The sequence below is a fragment of the Eschrichtius robustus genome, chromosome 4 (genome assembly GCF_028021215.1).
Source record: "Eschrichtius robustus isolate mEscRob2 chromosome 4, mEscRob2.pri, whole genome shotgun sequence".
NCBI lineage: Eukaryota > Metazoa > Chordata > Mammalia > Artiodactyla > Eschrichtiidae > Eschrichtius > Eschrichtius robustus.
Genome location: NC_090827.1, coordinates 121,386,205 through 121,403,978, shown reverse-complemented (window position 1 = coordinate 121,403,978; position 17,774 = coordinate 121,386,205). Strand labels below are relative to the sequence as shown.

General features: G+C 39.3%; 1 protein-coding gene across 1 annotated transcript; it reads right to left on the bottom strand.

Annotated features, from left to right (window-relative positions):
* Window positions 1-3,181: 3,181 nt before the first annotated feature.
* On the bottom strand, window positions 3,182-13,705 carry OSTC (oligosaccharyltransferase complex non-catalytic subunit). The gene is made up of 4 exons (XM_068543289.1): window positions 13,491-13,705; window positions 9,739-9,832; window positions 7,860-8,057; window positions 3,182-3,755 (listed from the first exon to the last, which is right to left on the bottom strand). The coding sequence occupies exons 1-4, from the start codon at window positions 13,627-13,629 to the stop codon at window positions 3,737-3,739; spliced, it is 450 nt and encodes a 149-aa protein (XP_068399390.1). The 5' UTR covers window positions 13,630-13,705; the 3' UTR covers window positions 3,182-3,736.
* Between the last annotated feature and the right edge of the window lie 4,069 nt (window positions 13,706-17,774).

Below are 17,774 nucleotides of genomic sequence, written 5' to 3'. Positions count from 1 at the left end.
GACATATGAAGATGGAATGGGCTGCCTCTAGAGGTAGAAAGATTCTCATCACTAGCAGGTTCAACAGAAGTTAAAGGAAACCTCATCATAGGTAATGAAATTAGGATTTGAATTGTCTCACATACTTTGTAACAAATCATATGAACGTAATTCCACAAACTTGGCAACAACTGGCCTTTGGGTAACCTTGCGAAGAGAGCTGGACAACTGATGCAGCAGGGCTGGGGGGTAGGGTAGGGAGGGGTGGCCAAAGGCACGGGAAGAGGTAGGAGTTTCCATTCAAGGAGGTGCCCTTAAAAAATTATTGAGTCGAGGAAATTTCCTCTAGAGTGGCTGAAGCTGTCAAGTATCATGATCAAGATAGGTTGGCGGCCATGATTCCTGCTACTGTGAACTAGAGTAATAGAAAGCGGCCAGTTTCATAGAGAGAAGAGCATGAAGCAGACCCACAGAACGCATCAGAAGTAAACAGTGGGGTCCTTATAGCCCCATGTTCCCAATCCTGGTACTCCCAATGCTCAGCAACCCTGTCCTGAGTATCGTGACACTCCAGCATCCGAATAATTTATCCTGTCTGCTTAAGACAGCTTGAGTGAGTTTCTCACTTGTAATTAAGAGTCTTAGTACATAAGAAAAACAAGTCAAAGAGATTTAGGGCAAAGTGTATTAGTACTTGAAACATTTAGGCAGATGAGTAGCCATTGTTTCAACAACAAATTAAAGGTTTCCCTCACACCGAGTCTGGGTTTAGGTGTTCCTCCCACGTGTTCCTATAGCAGAGAGAATTGGTCTGTTATCGTATATTCACTAAATTATAAATTCCACAGGAACAGGGGTTGCGTTTTTCTTACCAATGTAACCCAACATCTGGCATTATATCTTTTATAAGTAAGTATATACTTATTACTACGTTCAAAGACTGATCTGTGTCAGAAAATGGCAGTACAATGGAAACAATTGGTCTGCTTTGCAGAAGACCTGGGTTGTATTTCAAGCTCTGTAACAAGCGAATCTCCATTTACTTACTAGCAAAGTGGGGAAATAACCTTTATTCCAGCTTTATACTTCAGGAATGTACTATTTACTAAGAACCTAAGTTACCTCACACTTCCCAATTCAAAGAAACAACAATCAGAGTACAATCTTCCATTTTTAAGCAAGATATATAGGATTTCCTCTCATATTAATCCTATGATATTTTCTTTATAAACCTGTGGTAAACAGAGATGTGCTGCTCAGATGCCCTTGATGGACTCGCTGCCTAGCTGCAATCAGAGGGGCTCGCTGACGGCCTCCAGTTGTTAGCTTTGTCAGGGTTCACCTCAGCTTTCTAGCCAAGATCATGCTCATCTCAAGATGGCACCAGGCCAAAGATCTGAAAAGGCAGTGAGCGGTACAAGGGTCTAGCCATTTCCACCCAACATGTTTCTGACAGGCATTCTTACTTCTGGAGCTCCCCATTGGGCAGACAGCAACTCTGCCAGCTGCACATCACAGGATGACAGCTTCTCCGGGCTAATTGTGCATCCTCCCCTCTCACTGGAGTTCCTCTCCACGACACAGTTTTGCACTTCTAACTCCACTGTAGCATCCACCTCCTGGAGAATTCTGTGATAACATCAAAGACTAGTTTGTTTCTAATCTAGGCCGTTAATTTACTCTCTCATTTATTTAACCGCTGCTGCCGTTAATAATGCTTCGCGGGCTTTCTATCAGGCTGTGACATTTTGGCTTAGTGTTCCCAAAGCACTTTAAGTCTAGTACAAGGTATGATTTTTTTCCTTCACATAAAACATTGCAATTTTACCAGCAAAATTATTTAAATACATTTCATTGTATCTAGTCAAGGTACTTTTATTTTACTATAAATACAAAAACCAAACCAAAGCAAAACTAATAGTTGTGACATAGAAAAACACACCAAACTTTAACAGCACCATCTGGTGGTGCTTGACAGGAACTGCTCACTGCTCAATCATTCAGGGAAAGACCTCTTGAAACTGCAACACCTTTGTGTTATCGTCTGTCCATCTAGTGTAATTAAGGTTTTAAAATAAGGCCAAATAACGAAAAATATAACTAAAGTTAAATCAAGGCTTTAAAGCTGGTGAATACATACAGGTGTTGTGTTGCTTTTTCAGAGCTCTGGAGTATAGTAACCGCCTCTCCCCACATCTCTCATCACCATAGTACAGACTATTAACTTGCTTTTTGTTTGTGGTATTTATCAGTGCCTGAAATTTTATAAACATTTTTTTATCTTTTGATAATCTGGCTTCCCTACAAGGACATAAGCTCTGTGAGGACAGAGCCCTTATCTTACTCATCCCTATAATCCTCAGTGCTGCCTGGCATATAATATTCAAAACTTTTTGAATAAATAAATGAATCTTGGCCTTCCCTGGTGGCGCAGTGGTTGAGAACCTGCCTGCTAATGCAGGGGACACGGGTTCGAGCCCTGGTGTGGGAAGATCCCACATGCCGCGGAGCAACTAGGCCCGTGAGCCACAACTACTGAGCCTGCGCGTCTGGAGCCTGTGTTCCTCAACAAGCGAGGCCGCGATAATGAGAGGCCCGCGCACCGCGATGAAGAATGGCCCCCACTTGCTGCAACTAGAGAAAGCCCTCGCACAGAAACGAAGACCCAACACAGCCATAAATTAATTAATTTAAAAAAAAAAGAAAAAAGAAATGAATCTTTTAAATTTAATGAACAGCTACATTTAGATCAGCCTTGGAATTACGAAAAAAACCCACTTGAGAGAAAATTTTACTGTAAACTTAGAGATCATGGGGTAAGAATTAAAGAGGCCCTAGAGAAGTGAAGTCCATGGCCAGTTAAGGGAGAACCAAAAGACCTGGCTAGAAGAAATTAGAGGAAGACCAGACTGGTCTACAGATGTTTTTATGTGCTCAAACCTGTGTTAATTACTGCAAATGAATGCCTGAAGGGAACTGTCATCTAACACAATCACATTTAAAACAACACTAACATAAATGTACAGCCTGTGCTTGAATATTTATAGGGATACGGAGTTGCTACCTCACAAGGCATCCTGCCAACTACACTTGGAGACTTCAGGCTACCAACAGTAGCTTAAGACAGTCACAAGATGGGAGTGGATAATTATAGACCAAAGATTAATACAACCAGTTAATCAAAAAACAAATTAAAAAGGTGTTAATTAGAAAAATTATTTATTTCTGCTCCTTTCATACATCTTATTGTTCAGGAAACAGTCTTACATACATATCTGAAATGATGCACTGTCACACACTGTTTAAAGGCAAAGCACCACAGGTAAAGCTGATCAGCTGTCCAGAGTTCTCAGCTTATGGGATCTCACTTCCTGATTTCACATTAATTTCTGAAGGTCAGAAGTGTCATCTCCAAAAAATGTTAAGGGGTTTGTAAAAAATAATCACTTTATTCAATATTATAGTTGTAGAAATGAAGTATATTTTCTTTAAGAAATAAAAAAAAGAAGAAAATGCCGCTTAACATCGTTGGTATGTCAGTATAGGCCAGCAGGAAAAAATACTGATAAGCTGGTCTCTGATACCAAGAAGACATTCTAGTCCAAGCTATAATACATTTCCTATGTTTTCACTAGATGTTTCTTTTCTGCTGCTTTTCATCCTTTTCCATATTTCATATCAGAGGACTGGTACAGCCTTTAAAACTTCATTAACAGGAGCAAATTCAGTATCCACCGATTTCTTCTCAGAAGGTACTCTAACCCATCAGATAGCCCCTGTAAAAATAAAATTTATAAACACAAAAAGTGAAAAGGAAGCAACATTTCAAAGTGTCCCAAACAAATTTTATGATGAATCAAATGACAATGTGAAAATATAATTGTGTGATTCCTCATTATGGTTCTTATTTCAAATCTTGCCCCCAATAAATACAATACTGGGTCTGGGTTCCATTATCCTTCTCCCTCAAAGGACAAAGTTACAAACCAATATGCTAAACAACAGAGGATGAGAAAAAAAAAAAGTAAAGAGAAAAAAATGTTATGTAAAAGTCAAAGAAAGAGCCAGAATCAATTTCCTTTGGACTCTCACAATTGCAACAAACATCACAAACCTTTTTATGGAAAGAAGCTGGTTTAGATTTCCTGCAAACCCTAGTATTACCAAAGGAGAAAGTAGGAGGACCAGGAGCTGTTCACGCCTGGGAGGCGAGCCCTCGTACCCCCTGGAAGCAGTGTGCAGAAGCGTCTGCCCTACACCTGTTTCTTTAGGAAATGACTTGATGGCAGGCAGGGGGCATTAGCTATAGCTGCTGAGCAAGTCAAACTTCACACTGTTCAAATAGGAAATCCTTTTACTAAATGTACAAGTTGGGCCCTGAAATCCCCTTTAAATTAAAGTATTAAAAGTCTGCTTTATAAAGTTCCAAAGTTTTTCTTTTGCAATAAATCCTTGCAACCTCTTATTTAGGAGCTGCAGGATCAAGGAAAAAAATAGAAAGATTGTGTAAAACTATCCACATTAAGAAAGGGTTGAATACACCCTGTCCCCGCTGATGCCTTTAGAACTTCTCTCCTTTTGATCCTGCCTCTAACACGAGTGGGTAAGCCTAACACGAATGGGCAAACGTCACTCAGTTTCCTCATCTATAAAATGGAGTTATGTCAAAGGATTTTAAGGATTATATAAGAGAATCTACTAATACAGTAACTGCTATTCATGGTAATAAGCACTTGACAAACATTAGCTATTATTAGTTCAGTGTCTCAAATTTCTTCATCTTTAACGTGGGGACAAAAAACTTCATAGGGTTGCCTGACACAGAGCAGACACTCAAGAATTTCCTCCCTTCCAGCTCCTGGACTCACCTGACTCCCTTGGGTCTTGGGTCTACATGCAGCCAATGTGATCTCCTTAGAACTCATTTACCCCTTTCCTTCTGCTCTATCAGCCTGGCCAATCCACACTCTGGGTACAGAGAGAACTTTCACCTCACACAACCACTGTGACAACTCTGAGACAACCAATACTTCTCCCCTCCACTTCTCCCCCCAAAATTGAATAAAAAATAAAAAGCCTCTTAGTGTATATATCGACTTTGAAGACTGCCTCATAAATTTGCTACTGTAATGCCTGACACTTCACAAAAGGCATACTTTAAGACCTAAGCTTCACAAGCAAAGAATCTGAAAAAGAACAGACATATGTATATATATAACTGAATCACTTTACACCTGTACACCTGAAACTAATACAACATTATAAATCAACTATATTCCAATACAGAATAAAAATGTTTTTAAAAAGATTAAACCTACAAAAAAATAAAATCTTTGTCAGATAATTCTAACAGCAAGAACAAAAAAAGACCTAAGCTTCACAAGAAAAAAAAGTTCAAGATTTTAAGAAAGTGTCCACTAATATTTGCACCAGTGGAAATTACTCAACAGCTGGCTCACACTATGAAACAAAAGTACCGAGGACTCTTTAGAGACAGCTGCCTGTCATCTGCGTATACTGATAGGTGAACATGCACTTTTGGACACATATCTCTTGATACAGTTATACGTTGTGGTATTCTTCCTTGTAATTAGTATATGACCTATGCTTATGCATCAAATAAAGCCATGTTTTAATATGCAAAATTATATCAGTAGAGAATACATCAGGTCTTTTAAAAAGCATAAATCAGAAAATATAAAGCTAGTAGTACCATTTCACTGCTATTGTTTTCTCCTTTTTAAAGGTACCTCTTGTTAAAGGTGATATCAGATTCTTCGTGAGCGTGCAACCCTGGAAGCTATCATGAAGTATCTTATAGCATAGCCAACCTTTATCTCAGATGTTAGCAACTTATTTGATCTGAAAAGACTCATGGTTACTGATGTTTTTTACTTTTTGTTGTTGCTGCTGTCCCATTTATTATATATCAAACTGCTTATATATGATGGGTCCTCAAAGAGAATGTATGCGCAAGAAGACACATCCCTTTCTTGCTGGTGATACTAACCACGCCCCTATCATGTGCAATATGCAGGCTCACAGACCTGGCTCATCATCTCTTTTGGGGCCTGCAAATATTCCAGAAAATGCAACACTGTTGCTTCCCTTATTTTCCCAAACTGTCCATTGTTTCTCCCCACTCCACACTCAAGGTACCAGGCATTAGGAGCTGTAGATGAGAAATCATATCAAAGAGGGGATCATAAAGTCCTTCCTCTTAAAAATTTAAATCTTAGATTTAGCTGCACAGCAAGTTACAGAAAGCAGCAATTTTCTATTTAGACTATTGTTCTGCTTTGACTATACCTAAATATAATTTACACCCAAAACCCATAGAGTATACTCTTCTTATTTCCTATTGTTATCTTAGTCAACAATCTTGGAAACTGGCCTATAGAACGTGGAAAAGACAAATGTTTACATAAATAATTGCAAAAGTAAGACAGAAGCAATCCAGAGAATTAAACACTTTTCAAAACCTTTTTGTAAGTAGTAGATAGCTCTATTATCCTAAAAGTCAAATGCTCAAGCTAAAAGAAAAACACACAGCCTAAGGAGAAGACCTAAAACCTTAAGGAAGAATGGGAAGCTTAAGCAGAATGAGAACAAATCTGGTGCTATGGACAAAACCAGCTCACTGCTTCTGTTCTGCTCTATGCCTCCAAAGGTTCTTTCTGTTTTCATTATTAATTTTTAATAGCCTCTTTATCCTCTCTGGGAGCCTCCTCTTTTCCTGTTTTGCTATGAAAAACTTCAGACTCTTCTATTGGTATACCTCTGGCAACAAGGGTAGAACAAAGAGGAACAAAAAGAGGAGGCTGGAGTCCCTGTCCTCGTACAATTTAACAAATGTCCCCAATTCTTCCCAGGACAAAAATAAGAGCCATTGGCAGTCTGATGGAGCCACATGGCCACACAGATATTCAGCTGACAAAGAGCACTGCTCTCTTGTCCCACACTGCAGGGTTAAGATGGGAACATGAGTGCAGGAGAAGTATTTGTGACTTTCTAGAAAGTCTGTCCATTCTACCCCAGATGTGTTATAGATACGGACAGGTTAAGCCACAGAACAAGTGAACTTGTGTAATTCAAACACATTCCTATTTTCCCTTTTACTGTCTCATAATAAAATCAGAAAATATCAGTTTTAAGAAATCAGTACAGCTGACACTTGATGTTTAACATATTCCCTAAAAAATGAATTTTCTAAGAGCTAATCTTGGTATGATATGTTTGCCCAAAGTTCCTGTAGTTACTGATGTATCCATAGGTGAAATCAGAATATAGGGAAATGTGATCAGACTCATCTACATTTAAAATGAAAGATCTCAAACAGAATTATAAAAGTTGCCATAAAACCAATTTATTTTTGTTCTAAAGATAGTGTTCGTTTTCTGAATCAAAATAATCTAATATATGAAATCCTTTCCCCATCTTTTTGGAGAGGCAGTAACTCTCCTTTCCTGTCCAATGCTTAGTGGGCTTTCCTCATATCGATATTCAAAGAGCAACAGCAATTAATGGCTCAAAAGTATTCCTTACTGTTATTATTACTATGGGAATTCCATACGTTACAGATTAACCAAAAAGCCCTTTAGAGAAATGTCTCCAGTCAGTGGTCACTGATGCTACAGCAAAATAACGGGATTTTCTCATGAACATGTATGGAGATAACAGTCAGGAAGACCTATTCGTCTCAATTTTGCTACTAACTATAGCTATAACCTTGAGCAAGTCACAAATTTCTCTGGTTCTTGAAATTTTCATCTGTTTAAATGAGGGTTACATTAAATCTCCTATGATTTTATGTGATCCAGGTAATTATTTTACCAGTTTGCAAGTTAAGTGCTGATTACACGAAGTACTTAATAACTTACGGCAGTTTCATTCTCATGAATACTCTAGCCATGAAAAAACTCAATAGGACACAGACGAATCCAATGAATAAAAGGAGAAATCTATTGAGCTTGGGAATGTTTGGTGCATTGGATCGGTCCAGGATTATGAAACCTAAACCTCCCATTGTAAACAGGAAGCTGGATGCGAGTCCTTCCATAATATATTGTCCATTTACTCTGAAAAAGAAAGACCAGAGCAAACAATAAATGAAAATTCCCGGAAAAATAAAAAACTTTTTCCTTAGACTGAAATTCCTATTTCTGCTAAAACATTTTTGTGCTTATTTTTTATTATTACCTTTACAACTATTTTACCATATTTCTGGCTATTCATTTCAATAAATATTTATTGAGAGCCTATTATGTCTCAAGCACTATTTAGGTTCTGGGGACACAACAATGAACAAAACAGACACAAACCTTTGTCTTCATGGAGCTTAGGCTCAAAAAAACCTTTCAAACTTCAACTAACACAACTGCCTATGTAAAATCAATACTCATACATATACATTTTTTTTTTTTTTTTGGCCACACCGCACAGCTTGTGGGATTTTCATTCCCGACCAGGGATTGAACCTGGGCCCTCAGCAGTGACAGCACAAAGTCCTAACAAATGGACCACCAGGGAATTCCCAATACTCATATATTTTAATTATTATCTTAAAAAGCCAACTAATATATGTACATGAACCCTTTACCCAGAACTTTAGTTTTTGAAAATTATGTTATTTAAATTTCTACTATCAATTTCAAATTAATTTTGAATTGGTTAATGTTTCCTGAGTTTTAATAATTAATAAATCTCTTGTTTCAAAGTGAACTTTTTAAAAGCAAGCAAGTTCTTAACTAAGGCTTCATGAACCCCACAAAGATGTCCAGCAATCTATAAACCCTTAAATTTTTGTATATACACGTATCTGATTTTTCTAGGGATGAAGACCTTTCAAATTCTGAGAGCTCATGGACCCCAAAAGGCAAATTTCTCTGTTAAAGATATGATTTATACATAGGCACATATAAAGAAGGTATATATATTTTTGCTAAACTAATTGTTTTAATTGAAAACGCAATACATGCGGCAGTTTCAAAATTCAAACTCAGATGACGAGACAGTGAAATGTCTCCTTGCCATCAAGCTCTCCTGTCATCCAGATCCTCTCCACAGAGAATCACAGTAATCTTTCCAGGAATATTCTATGCATGGAATACCACTAAACTAAGTGTAAATACAAACATATAGCTATGTTTAGGTAGACAGTCACCAAGTGGATTGTATAAGGCAATACAACAAGCACTGCTCAGGTGAAACAAACCACGCTGTTTTGGTGTTCACTGCCTACATGGAACTCCCAAGTCTCAAAAATTATTTTTCCTATGTAATAGTATATCCAGGGGTCCACAGATTTATTCTTAAATGACCAGATTGTATATATCTTAGGCTTGCTGGCCATATGGCTTGTATCACACTTAACACAGTAGCTTGAAAGCAGCCATAGACAGTACAGAAACAAATGGGTGTGCCTAATTCCAATAAAGCTTTACTTACAAATAAACAGGTACCTGTGGTTTGCTGACCCCAGAACAGCCTATAAATGAATTTTAAACTGATACCCTCCTTTAAATAAGTGATCATGTCAATCATTGTGAAATATTTTATTTCCTAATAAGTGAATACATAAATAATATACTTCTACTCTTGTTCTTGTCCACTTCCTGCAATCTCTGAATTTAGCATTTTAAAACAGCTATTGTCTAAATACAGATGCACCCAATAGGTTGCACTGTATTTTTAGATAAGCAGGCATGTCTCAGCAATCTTCCTTCCCACCACCAAATCATTCAAAATGATATCTTTTACCTGTAGGCCAAGAAAGCTACTGGTCTCTGATGCCCATGTTCGTCAGTCATGGAGCCGACACTTGGAGGTTCAACGATAACATCATAAATGATTCCTAAATGAAAGACAACAACATAGATTAGATCAGATTCCTAATTTTAACATAGATTTAGAGTTTTTATCTGTCTCTAAAGGTTCATTTATATTTCAATAGGACTGCTTTGATGTATTATTATAATCAAATGAGGCCCAGCTTACCTCCTAAACTTCAGATAAACCAGAATTTATCTTCAGAAATTCAACTCAGTATTTTAGAATGACTTGCAAAACATAAAAGAAATTCATTCAGTATTGTTTCAAACTCAAGAATGACTCCACAATAAAGCAGGTTTAACATTAAAGGCTATTTTTAGTTCAAGAAAATGTTCCAAATATACTTGGATTTGTTTCTTTAAATTAAGAGGTAACTAGAGAAACTTTCTTGCTTAAAAGTAAAATGAGACGTTCTAAAATCACACGATTAGGCAGACTGGCAGTACTAGAGATTCACAATCATTAATGTTAATATCCATCATTATGTCATAATGTCATCATGATCATTTACGCTAATGTCCATCAACACTGTTTCTCAAATCTCCCACCGTCAACGTCTCTTCTTTATCTTCACTGTTTTCCATCATCCCCACCTCCAGCTTTTCTTAAGCACAGCAAGACTGTCTCCCTCACCTTTGACTAACAAAACGATCACTTGGGAATTCCCTAACTCACCCCCGCCCCCCCAAACCAAATCTACAAACTGGAACCTGCATCCATCCTCACCTCCGGAATTCCCTCCAGCTACAACAGAGGAAGAGTCCCTCCTCCTATCACCATGGGATCCCTTTTGCAATAATAAGGACTCCGTCCCCCATTTCAGAGACTTTGTTCCATGGGCTACCTCTTCTCTTTCCTGTATTTTCAACCTCTTGTTCCCTACATCAACTTTTCCTTGACACCAGATCCTCCTAGTTAACATTCTACTTCTATGCTTCCTTTTTGAAAGGGGGCCAGGCTTCCTTCTGGAGAAAAAAAAAAAAAAAAAGGTTAACTTTCTGTCTCCACTTCCTCACTTATCCTTCATTTTTCAGCTCACTCCGATCTGGCTTCTGCCACCACTGATATTACTCTTGCTCATGTGGCTAATGGCCTCCATGTTGTCAAATTCAAAGGACACTTTTCAGTTCTCATATTAGGAGGTCTAGCAGTGCTTGATCCAGTTTACTAAATCCATTTTCTTGGGGTAAAAAGATGGCTTCTCATGGCTTCCGTGACACTCTTGTTCGTGTTTTCTTGCTACCTCTCTAGCTGAGCCTCCTCTGCTATAAAACCACTAAACGTTCGGAGTTCCTTAGGGCTCGATCCACTATCCTCTTCTTTGTCTACCTTCTCTCTCCAACTGAACTTATCCCTTCCCAGGGCTTTACTATGCTAATGATTCTCAATGTGCCAACACCTACCGGATCACGTTAGCACTATTAAAATTAGATGTAAGCTCCCTAAGAATAGAAACTCTATGTTCTTCAATATCTGGCTTATGGGAGGAGTTCAGAAAACATATGTTATTGACTAATTTCAACACAAACCTCTTTTCTCAGTTCTAGACTCCTATCTGCAAACTTGACATATCCAACTAATTATATTTGGTTATGTCCAACTATTATATATCCCAAAGTGACCTCTGGGTTCACCATTCCCAACCAAAAAAACTTCATTTCTTTAGTCTCAGAAAATAACATTTCCACCTACTTGGTGCTCAAACTAGACACCAGGAAAATTCCTTCACATGTCATTCTCCCCCCACATCCAATCAATCATCATCAAGATCCACTGAATCTACTTCCAAAATATCTTTCATTATACATGCCTCCATCTCTAGTGCCACCAACCTTGTCTACTGTAGGTCAACTACAAAACCCACCTAATTGGTCTCTCAGTCCCGCATTTGTCCATACTTTTCCCTCTGCCTAGATACCCTTTCCATCAATCTTTCAAATTCTGGCTAACATGTCATTTCCTCAGAAACCACATTCTAATGTAAATGATGTTCCTAACTCTGATTGTTTTCGCATAATCTCTTGTTCTTTTCCTTCAATGCACTCATGGCAATTTGCAGTGGAAAAAATAACGTAATGGAGAAAGATTTATGTGATATTTAACGTATCTCAACCAATGACATTATAAGCTTCAGGAGGGCAGGGCCCTTATCTGTTTCATTCATTGTTGCCTCCAGTACCTAATGCCTGGAACTTAACAGGAACTCAATACATTATTTGATGAATATTTCTCAGCAATAAATATTGTTTATTTATAAAGGTACACTCAGTTTCTAGAAGACTCCTTTCCAGTGGCAAAACCAATTCCTTGTATGAGACAGCTCATGGCCTTGGCCACTAAAAGGTGTCCTTTCACTTTCCCCCAGAAATCAGGGCAAAGAATCTCCCCATTACAAACATAGATGGAAAAAGTGGCCAGAATGAAAACTGTGAGGCTCCCAGCAAAGGCCCTGGCTCCAAGGGAGGTAAGGGTTACAGGAAAGATTTCTAGCAGATGAAGACTTACAAAAAAAAAAATGCCACATGCATTTTAAATTTTGTTTATTCAATCCAGCACCTATTAATGTGCTGAGCAAATGTGAATGCTAATGCAATGCTAGGACAGTATCTTACCAACATAAAAAATATTTTAAACGTAATTTATTTAAATGAACATAAGTTAACCGTCACTATTCTAGATTTGGGAGGAGGGTAAATCCAAAGGTTCATCCTAGAACTAAGCCTGCATAATTTCAGATACTTCCCTCTTCAGCGCCAACTATTCTCACAAGACATCTATGAAAATGAAGATGTCTGACTATTCCCTTCAAAATAGAACCAGCTGCTCTTGCTGTCCCTAATCTGTAGAGCTTTAGTTTTATCATTTCCAAATCAAGTACCCCACTTCCCAAAATCTAAAAGTGCGGTAGCAGTGTTGAGTAAATCATGGAACTGCGGCTTGAAAGGGTGGTAGCTATGAAAAGACTGTAGCCGGATTGCCAACTCACCACTATACAAAGCGACGCCCCTTTTGCAAAGGACAGGATAAAATGATAATGCAGTGTTCAACGGTAATGCTATTTTCCTTATTCTTTAAATTTTCAACTTCCGCTCTCTCAAATACGCGATACCTTCTGCAAATCTATCTCCAATCTCAAATATTTATCAAAACTGTGGTTTCGAAAGATTACATTCATATTTACTGTTGATCGGGGCAAAAGCAACACCGAACCCTTAGGTTTGAGCTAACAAACCTAAAGGCTGTCAAATCTCTTCCAAAGTTCCAGGGACCGTAGACAAAGAGAAGGTAAAAGTCCCACACCCTCCTGACCAACCGTGGAAGTAGAATGGGCCAAAAGAGATTTTCCCAGGGCCTTTGTCAAATAACTCACGGCATGCAATAAAAAGAGCAACAATCTGGGCTTGAAAAATATATTATTCGGCTCGGACCGCCTGGCTAAGAGGTCAGGAGACGGAAGGCAATGGGAGCGAGAAAGGAGTCCCCTCAAGATACAGGACCGGGCGTGAGAGCAAATAAACCTTTGGGCCGTTAATACTCGGGACCCCAGAGTTTCCCTCCACCCTCGGAAAAGATCGAGAGGAGAGCGATGCTTTCCCGGGCTGAGAGCGGAACACACGCGCCCCCGCGGCGGGCCGGCTCCCCGCGCCTCAGCGCCTCTCGGGCCCCAGGCAGGCCGTTACCTCCGGTGATGAGGAAGTAAGACACCACCACCAGAGCGTACACCGTCATGGCCGACGGCATATGCACCCAGGGCGGCTTCTTCAGCTTCAGGTTGGGACATTCGAGCACTAAGAACGGGACTCGGTACAAACTCTCCATGTTGGTGGCGGCAGGGGCAGCGATCAGCCGCCAATCCCACACGCCCCCCGGGAACAGGCCCGCCCGCTCTTCCCCCGGCGCGTGCGCGGGGAAGGGAACGGCAGGTCCGCAACGCTCGGAGGCAGTGTTTACACCCATGGAAGAAAAGAAGAAACTATAAAAACGGATAAGTGACATGACTTAAAAGTATGTATTATTGAGTCTTGTGAAGCATAAATTTGAGTAAGGAGCTCAGTTATAACCAATGAATAAACAGGTGATTTCTGTACCTTCAAGGACCTGCAGGCCTTCAGACGTGGCCAAGCCGGAGCAGCAGAAGGACCAGGATCGATCTGAGCCCCTCCCACTTGCTGATGCTGGGGATTTGGAAGCTGATTGGACGCAGGACGCTGTAAGTTCCCAGAGCCAGAGGATGAATGGGGACATTTGGAAAGCTCTGCCTTTTTTACTAGCAGGTTTTTCAAGAGCTTGAGAAAGTCCTACGTTGCTGAGCTTTTACTTCCTGATGTAGCAGTGGTGGCAGTAGTAATAATTGTTACTAATAATTGTTAAATTAATGTATTATAAAATTAAAAATACATGTCTAGTTTAGATCTATCGCAAAGGTCAAGAGGACATCTCCACAGGATGTCTAAAGCGGATACCTTGACGTGACCAAAATACTATTTTAAATAACCAGTGTCCTCTGCTATTTTCGCAAATGCTAAAATCTTTCAGGCCGAAAATCTTGAAATCTTCCCGATTTCTCTCTTTTTTAAACCTCCGTATCCAAATTATTAGCAGATCTTTTTGGTTGTGCTATCAAAAATATCTTTAATTTATCCACTTTTCTCCATTCCATATTTACCACCCTAGTGGAAGCCACCATCATCTCTTGCCTGGGCTATGTAAACATAGCGGGCCTGTTCCCGGGGGGGCGTGTGGGATTGGCGGCCGACCGCTGCCCCTGCCGCCACCAATCCAAGTGGATGAAAATATTTGATGGAGAATTTGTCTTTGGGATGGACTAGATGGCCTAAAAAGTTTTTTTTGTTTGTTTAGTTTTTGTTTTTTATATACTCTCTTAAGATACTGCTAATACCTGTTTTCTTTTGGAATAAGAGTTCAAAGTGACATTATATAAATCCAGGAGAGACTGATACCATTATAATTGAGCCAATATTTTTATGGGTTTTTTTGTTACTGAGCTCATGGTGTTTTACAGGATGGCATGCATTGGTTCTTCACTTTAGTGACTCGATTACTGAGAAATTGTTTAAATACCACAGTAGTAAAAATATTTATAAAACATTGCAGCATCTAACTCTAAATACAGATGAGGCTTGCTGCTCTTATTGTTTAATAGTGAGAGTCTCCCCCTGAGTCTTACTCAGTGTGTATTAAGGGAGGGATGTTAATCTTAGATTATGAGAGGGTCACTAATAACACCAGTAATAAAGGGTGTTTACACCAGAGCCAGCATTTACACATAGGAAGTTTTTCTGGGGACTATAAAGCAGAATGTTTCTGAAATTCCCATAGTTATATAAACAAGGAAAACTTTGGAACAATTAAAAATATGTTGCCTTGAGAAAATAAGGAAAAACATAGAAATTAGAAGTTTTTAAGCTTCCTGGGACTTCCCTGGTGGCGCAGTGGTTAAGAATCCGCCTGCCAATGCAGGGGACACGGGTTCGAGCCCTGGTCCAGGAAGACCCCCCCCCCATGCCGCAGAGCAACTAACCGCGTGTGCCACAACTCCTGAGCCTGTGCTCTGGAGCCCATGAGCCACAACTACTGAAGCCTGTGCACCTAGAGTCCATGCTCCGCAACAAGAGAAGCCACCACAATGAGAAGCTTGCGCACCACAACGAAGAGTAGCCCCCGCTCGCCCCAACTAGAGAAAGCCCGTGTGCAGCAACGAAGACCCAATACAGCCAAAAATAAATAAAATAAAATAAATACATTTATAAAGAAAGTTTTTAAGCTTCCTTTATATCTTCAGAAAGGAAACTAACATTTTTTTAATTATTCTTTTTTTTAATGTATTTATTTTATTTTATTTTTGGCTGCGCTGGGTCCTTGTTGCTGTGCGTGGGCTTTCTCTAGTTGTGGCGAGCGGGGTCTACTCTTCATTGCGGTGCGCAGGCTTCTCACTGAGGTGGCTTCTCTTGTTGCGGAGCACGGGCTCTAGGCACGCGGGCTTCAGTAGTTGTGGCTCGCGAGCTCTAGAGCGCAGGCTCAGTAGTTGTGGCTCACGGGCCTAGCTGCTCCGCGGCATGTGGGATCTTCCCAGACCAGGGCTCGAACCCGGGTCCCTTGAACTGGCAGGCAGATTCTTAACCACTGCGCCACCAGGGAAGTCCAAGAAACTAACATTAATTAACCACCTCTTGGCAGATATATTATGTTGTCATTTATGTTAGTTCTTGTTTACTCTTCATGACAATTCTATTAGGTAATTACTAATGTCACCACTTTACATATGACAAAACTGAAGCTTGGGAAGTAAAACAAACTCAAAAAGTATATTCTGTGATTGGATGAGAACTAAAGGCAATTGCCCTAAATATAAAACAGATTTAAGATGTTTAAGATGAGACAAGTTTATATAAGTATCCTTCCTCTTATATATTCTGGGGCCAAATAATTCCATATACATTGTAGAAAAAACACAGAAGTTTTAAAAAATATAAGTTTACTAATAAAAAATAAAACTGCCAAGTCAGAACACATCACGTTCATCTATATATCGAATTATTACTGTTACTTCTTTACTCTGTTCTGAAAGGTAAGTTTGTTCCAGGAACCAATTCATTATTTTTTTTAACATCTTAAACTTTCAAGTATTTTCCAACTTGAGTTTGTAATGTTATACAAGCCAGGTAAGAAAGAAATCTTTCATGAGTAAAATTTGCACATCTGTTACCATCTGTGTCCTAACCAACAATCTTATTATAGAAGATGTTTTGTTTAAACACAACATAAACTTTGTAACTGAAAACCAAACAAATAATGAATATAAGCATGGGCATTAGAGCATGCCCTTAAATAAGCAGAATCTTATTCAGCGGGGGGGGCTATTGTATGTAAATGAAGAAAGGACAAATGTTGGAAGAAACAAATACTTAAAACTTTATGGGGACTTCCCTGGTGATCCAGTGGTTAAGAATCTGCCTTCCAATGCAGGGGACGTGGGTTCGATCCCTCGTCCGGGAAGTAAGATCCCACATGCCGTGGGGCAATTAAGCCCGCGCGCCATAACTACTGAGCCCGTGCGCCACAAACTACAGAGCCCACGCACTCTGGAGCCCGTGCACCACAACTAGAGAGCGAAAACCCGCACGCCACAACTAGAGAGAAGCCTGCATGCTGCAACGAAAATTTCCGCATGCAGCAACGAAGACCCCACAACTAAGACCCGACACAGCCAAAAATAATATAAAATTTAAAAAGAAAAGAAAAAACCATTATGTACAGTAGAGCCTATCATTTTAAGCTACATATAAAAGCAAAAATGACAAATTTTTACTGTGCACAATCAAATCTAAACTCAAGGAAAAAAGGAGCATGTTTAATGTAGAAAGTCATACTAAAAAGCCTTGAAGTCAGGAATGGCTCTGCCAGTCAAAAGAGAAGGGAAACCCTACAAATAAGTTTTTAGCTAACTTCTAAACAAACCAGAGCTACCAAGGCTATTAATACTACTGACTTCAGTTTGACTTCAGTTTATTTAAATATGTACTAGAGAGGAAATTAGTAGCTTTGTGTTTGTCAGATAATAATACATAATTTTATCCTAGATTTATTTCCAAAGACATTTTGCAGTTTAGGTGGCAATCCCTTTGAACTACGCTCTTTCCCTCTGGGTTCTGCATATGCAAGAGTAGGTTTATTTCCCCAGCTCAACAAGTATTTACTGAGTGATAACTTTATGCCAGTCACTGTGTGAGGCACTATGATGTCTCATGATCTATACAAACTCTTTCTAATGTGATATGAATTGTGGATTTTGTTATTTCTGTCATTGTTTTAAACTTTGAAAATCAAAATTTGCAAGTAAAACATAGGTACATGCCCATTGTAACAACAGAGACACACATGGAACGATTTCCTTTCATCACTGCTCTCATTTTCGTTTTCCTTCCAGAGGTAGTGAGGCCCCT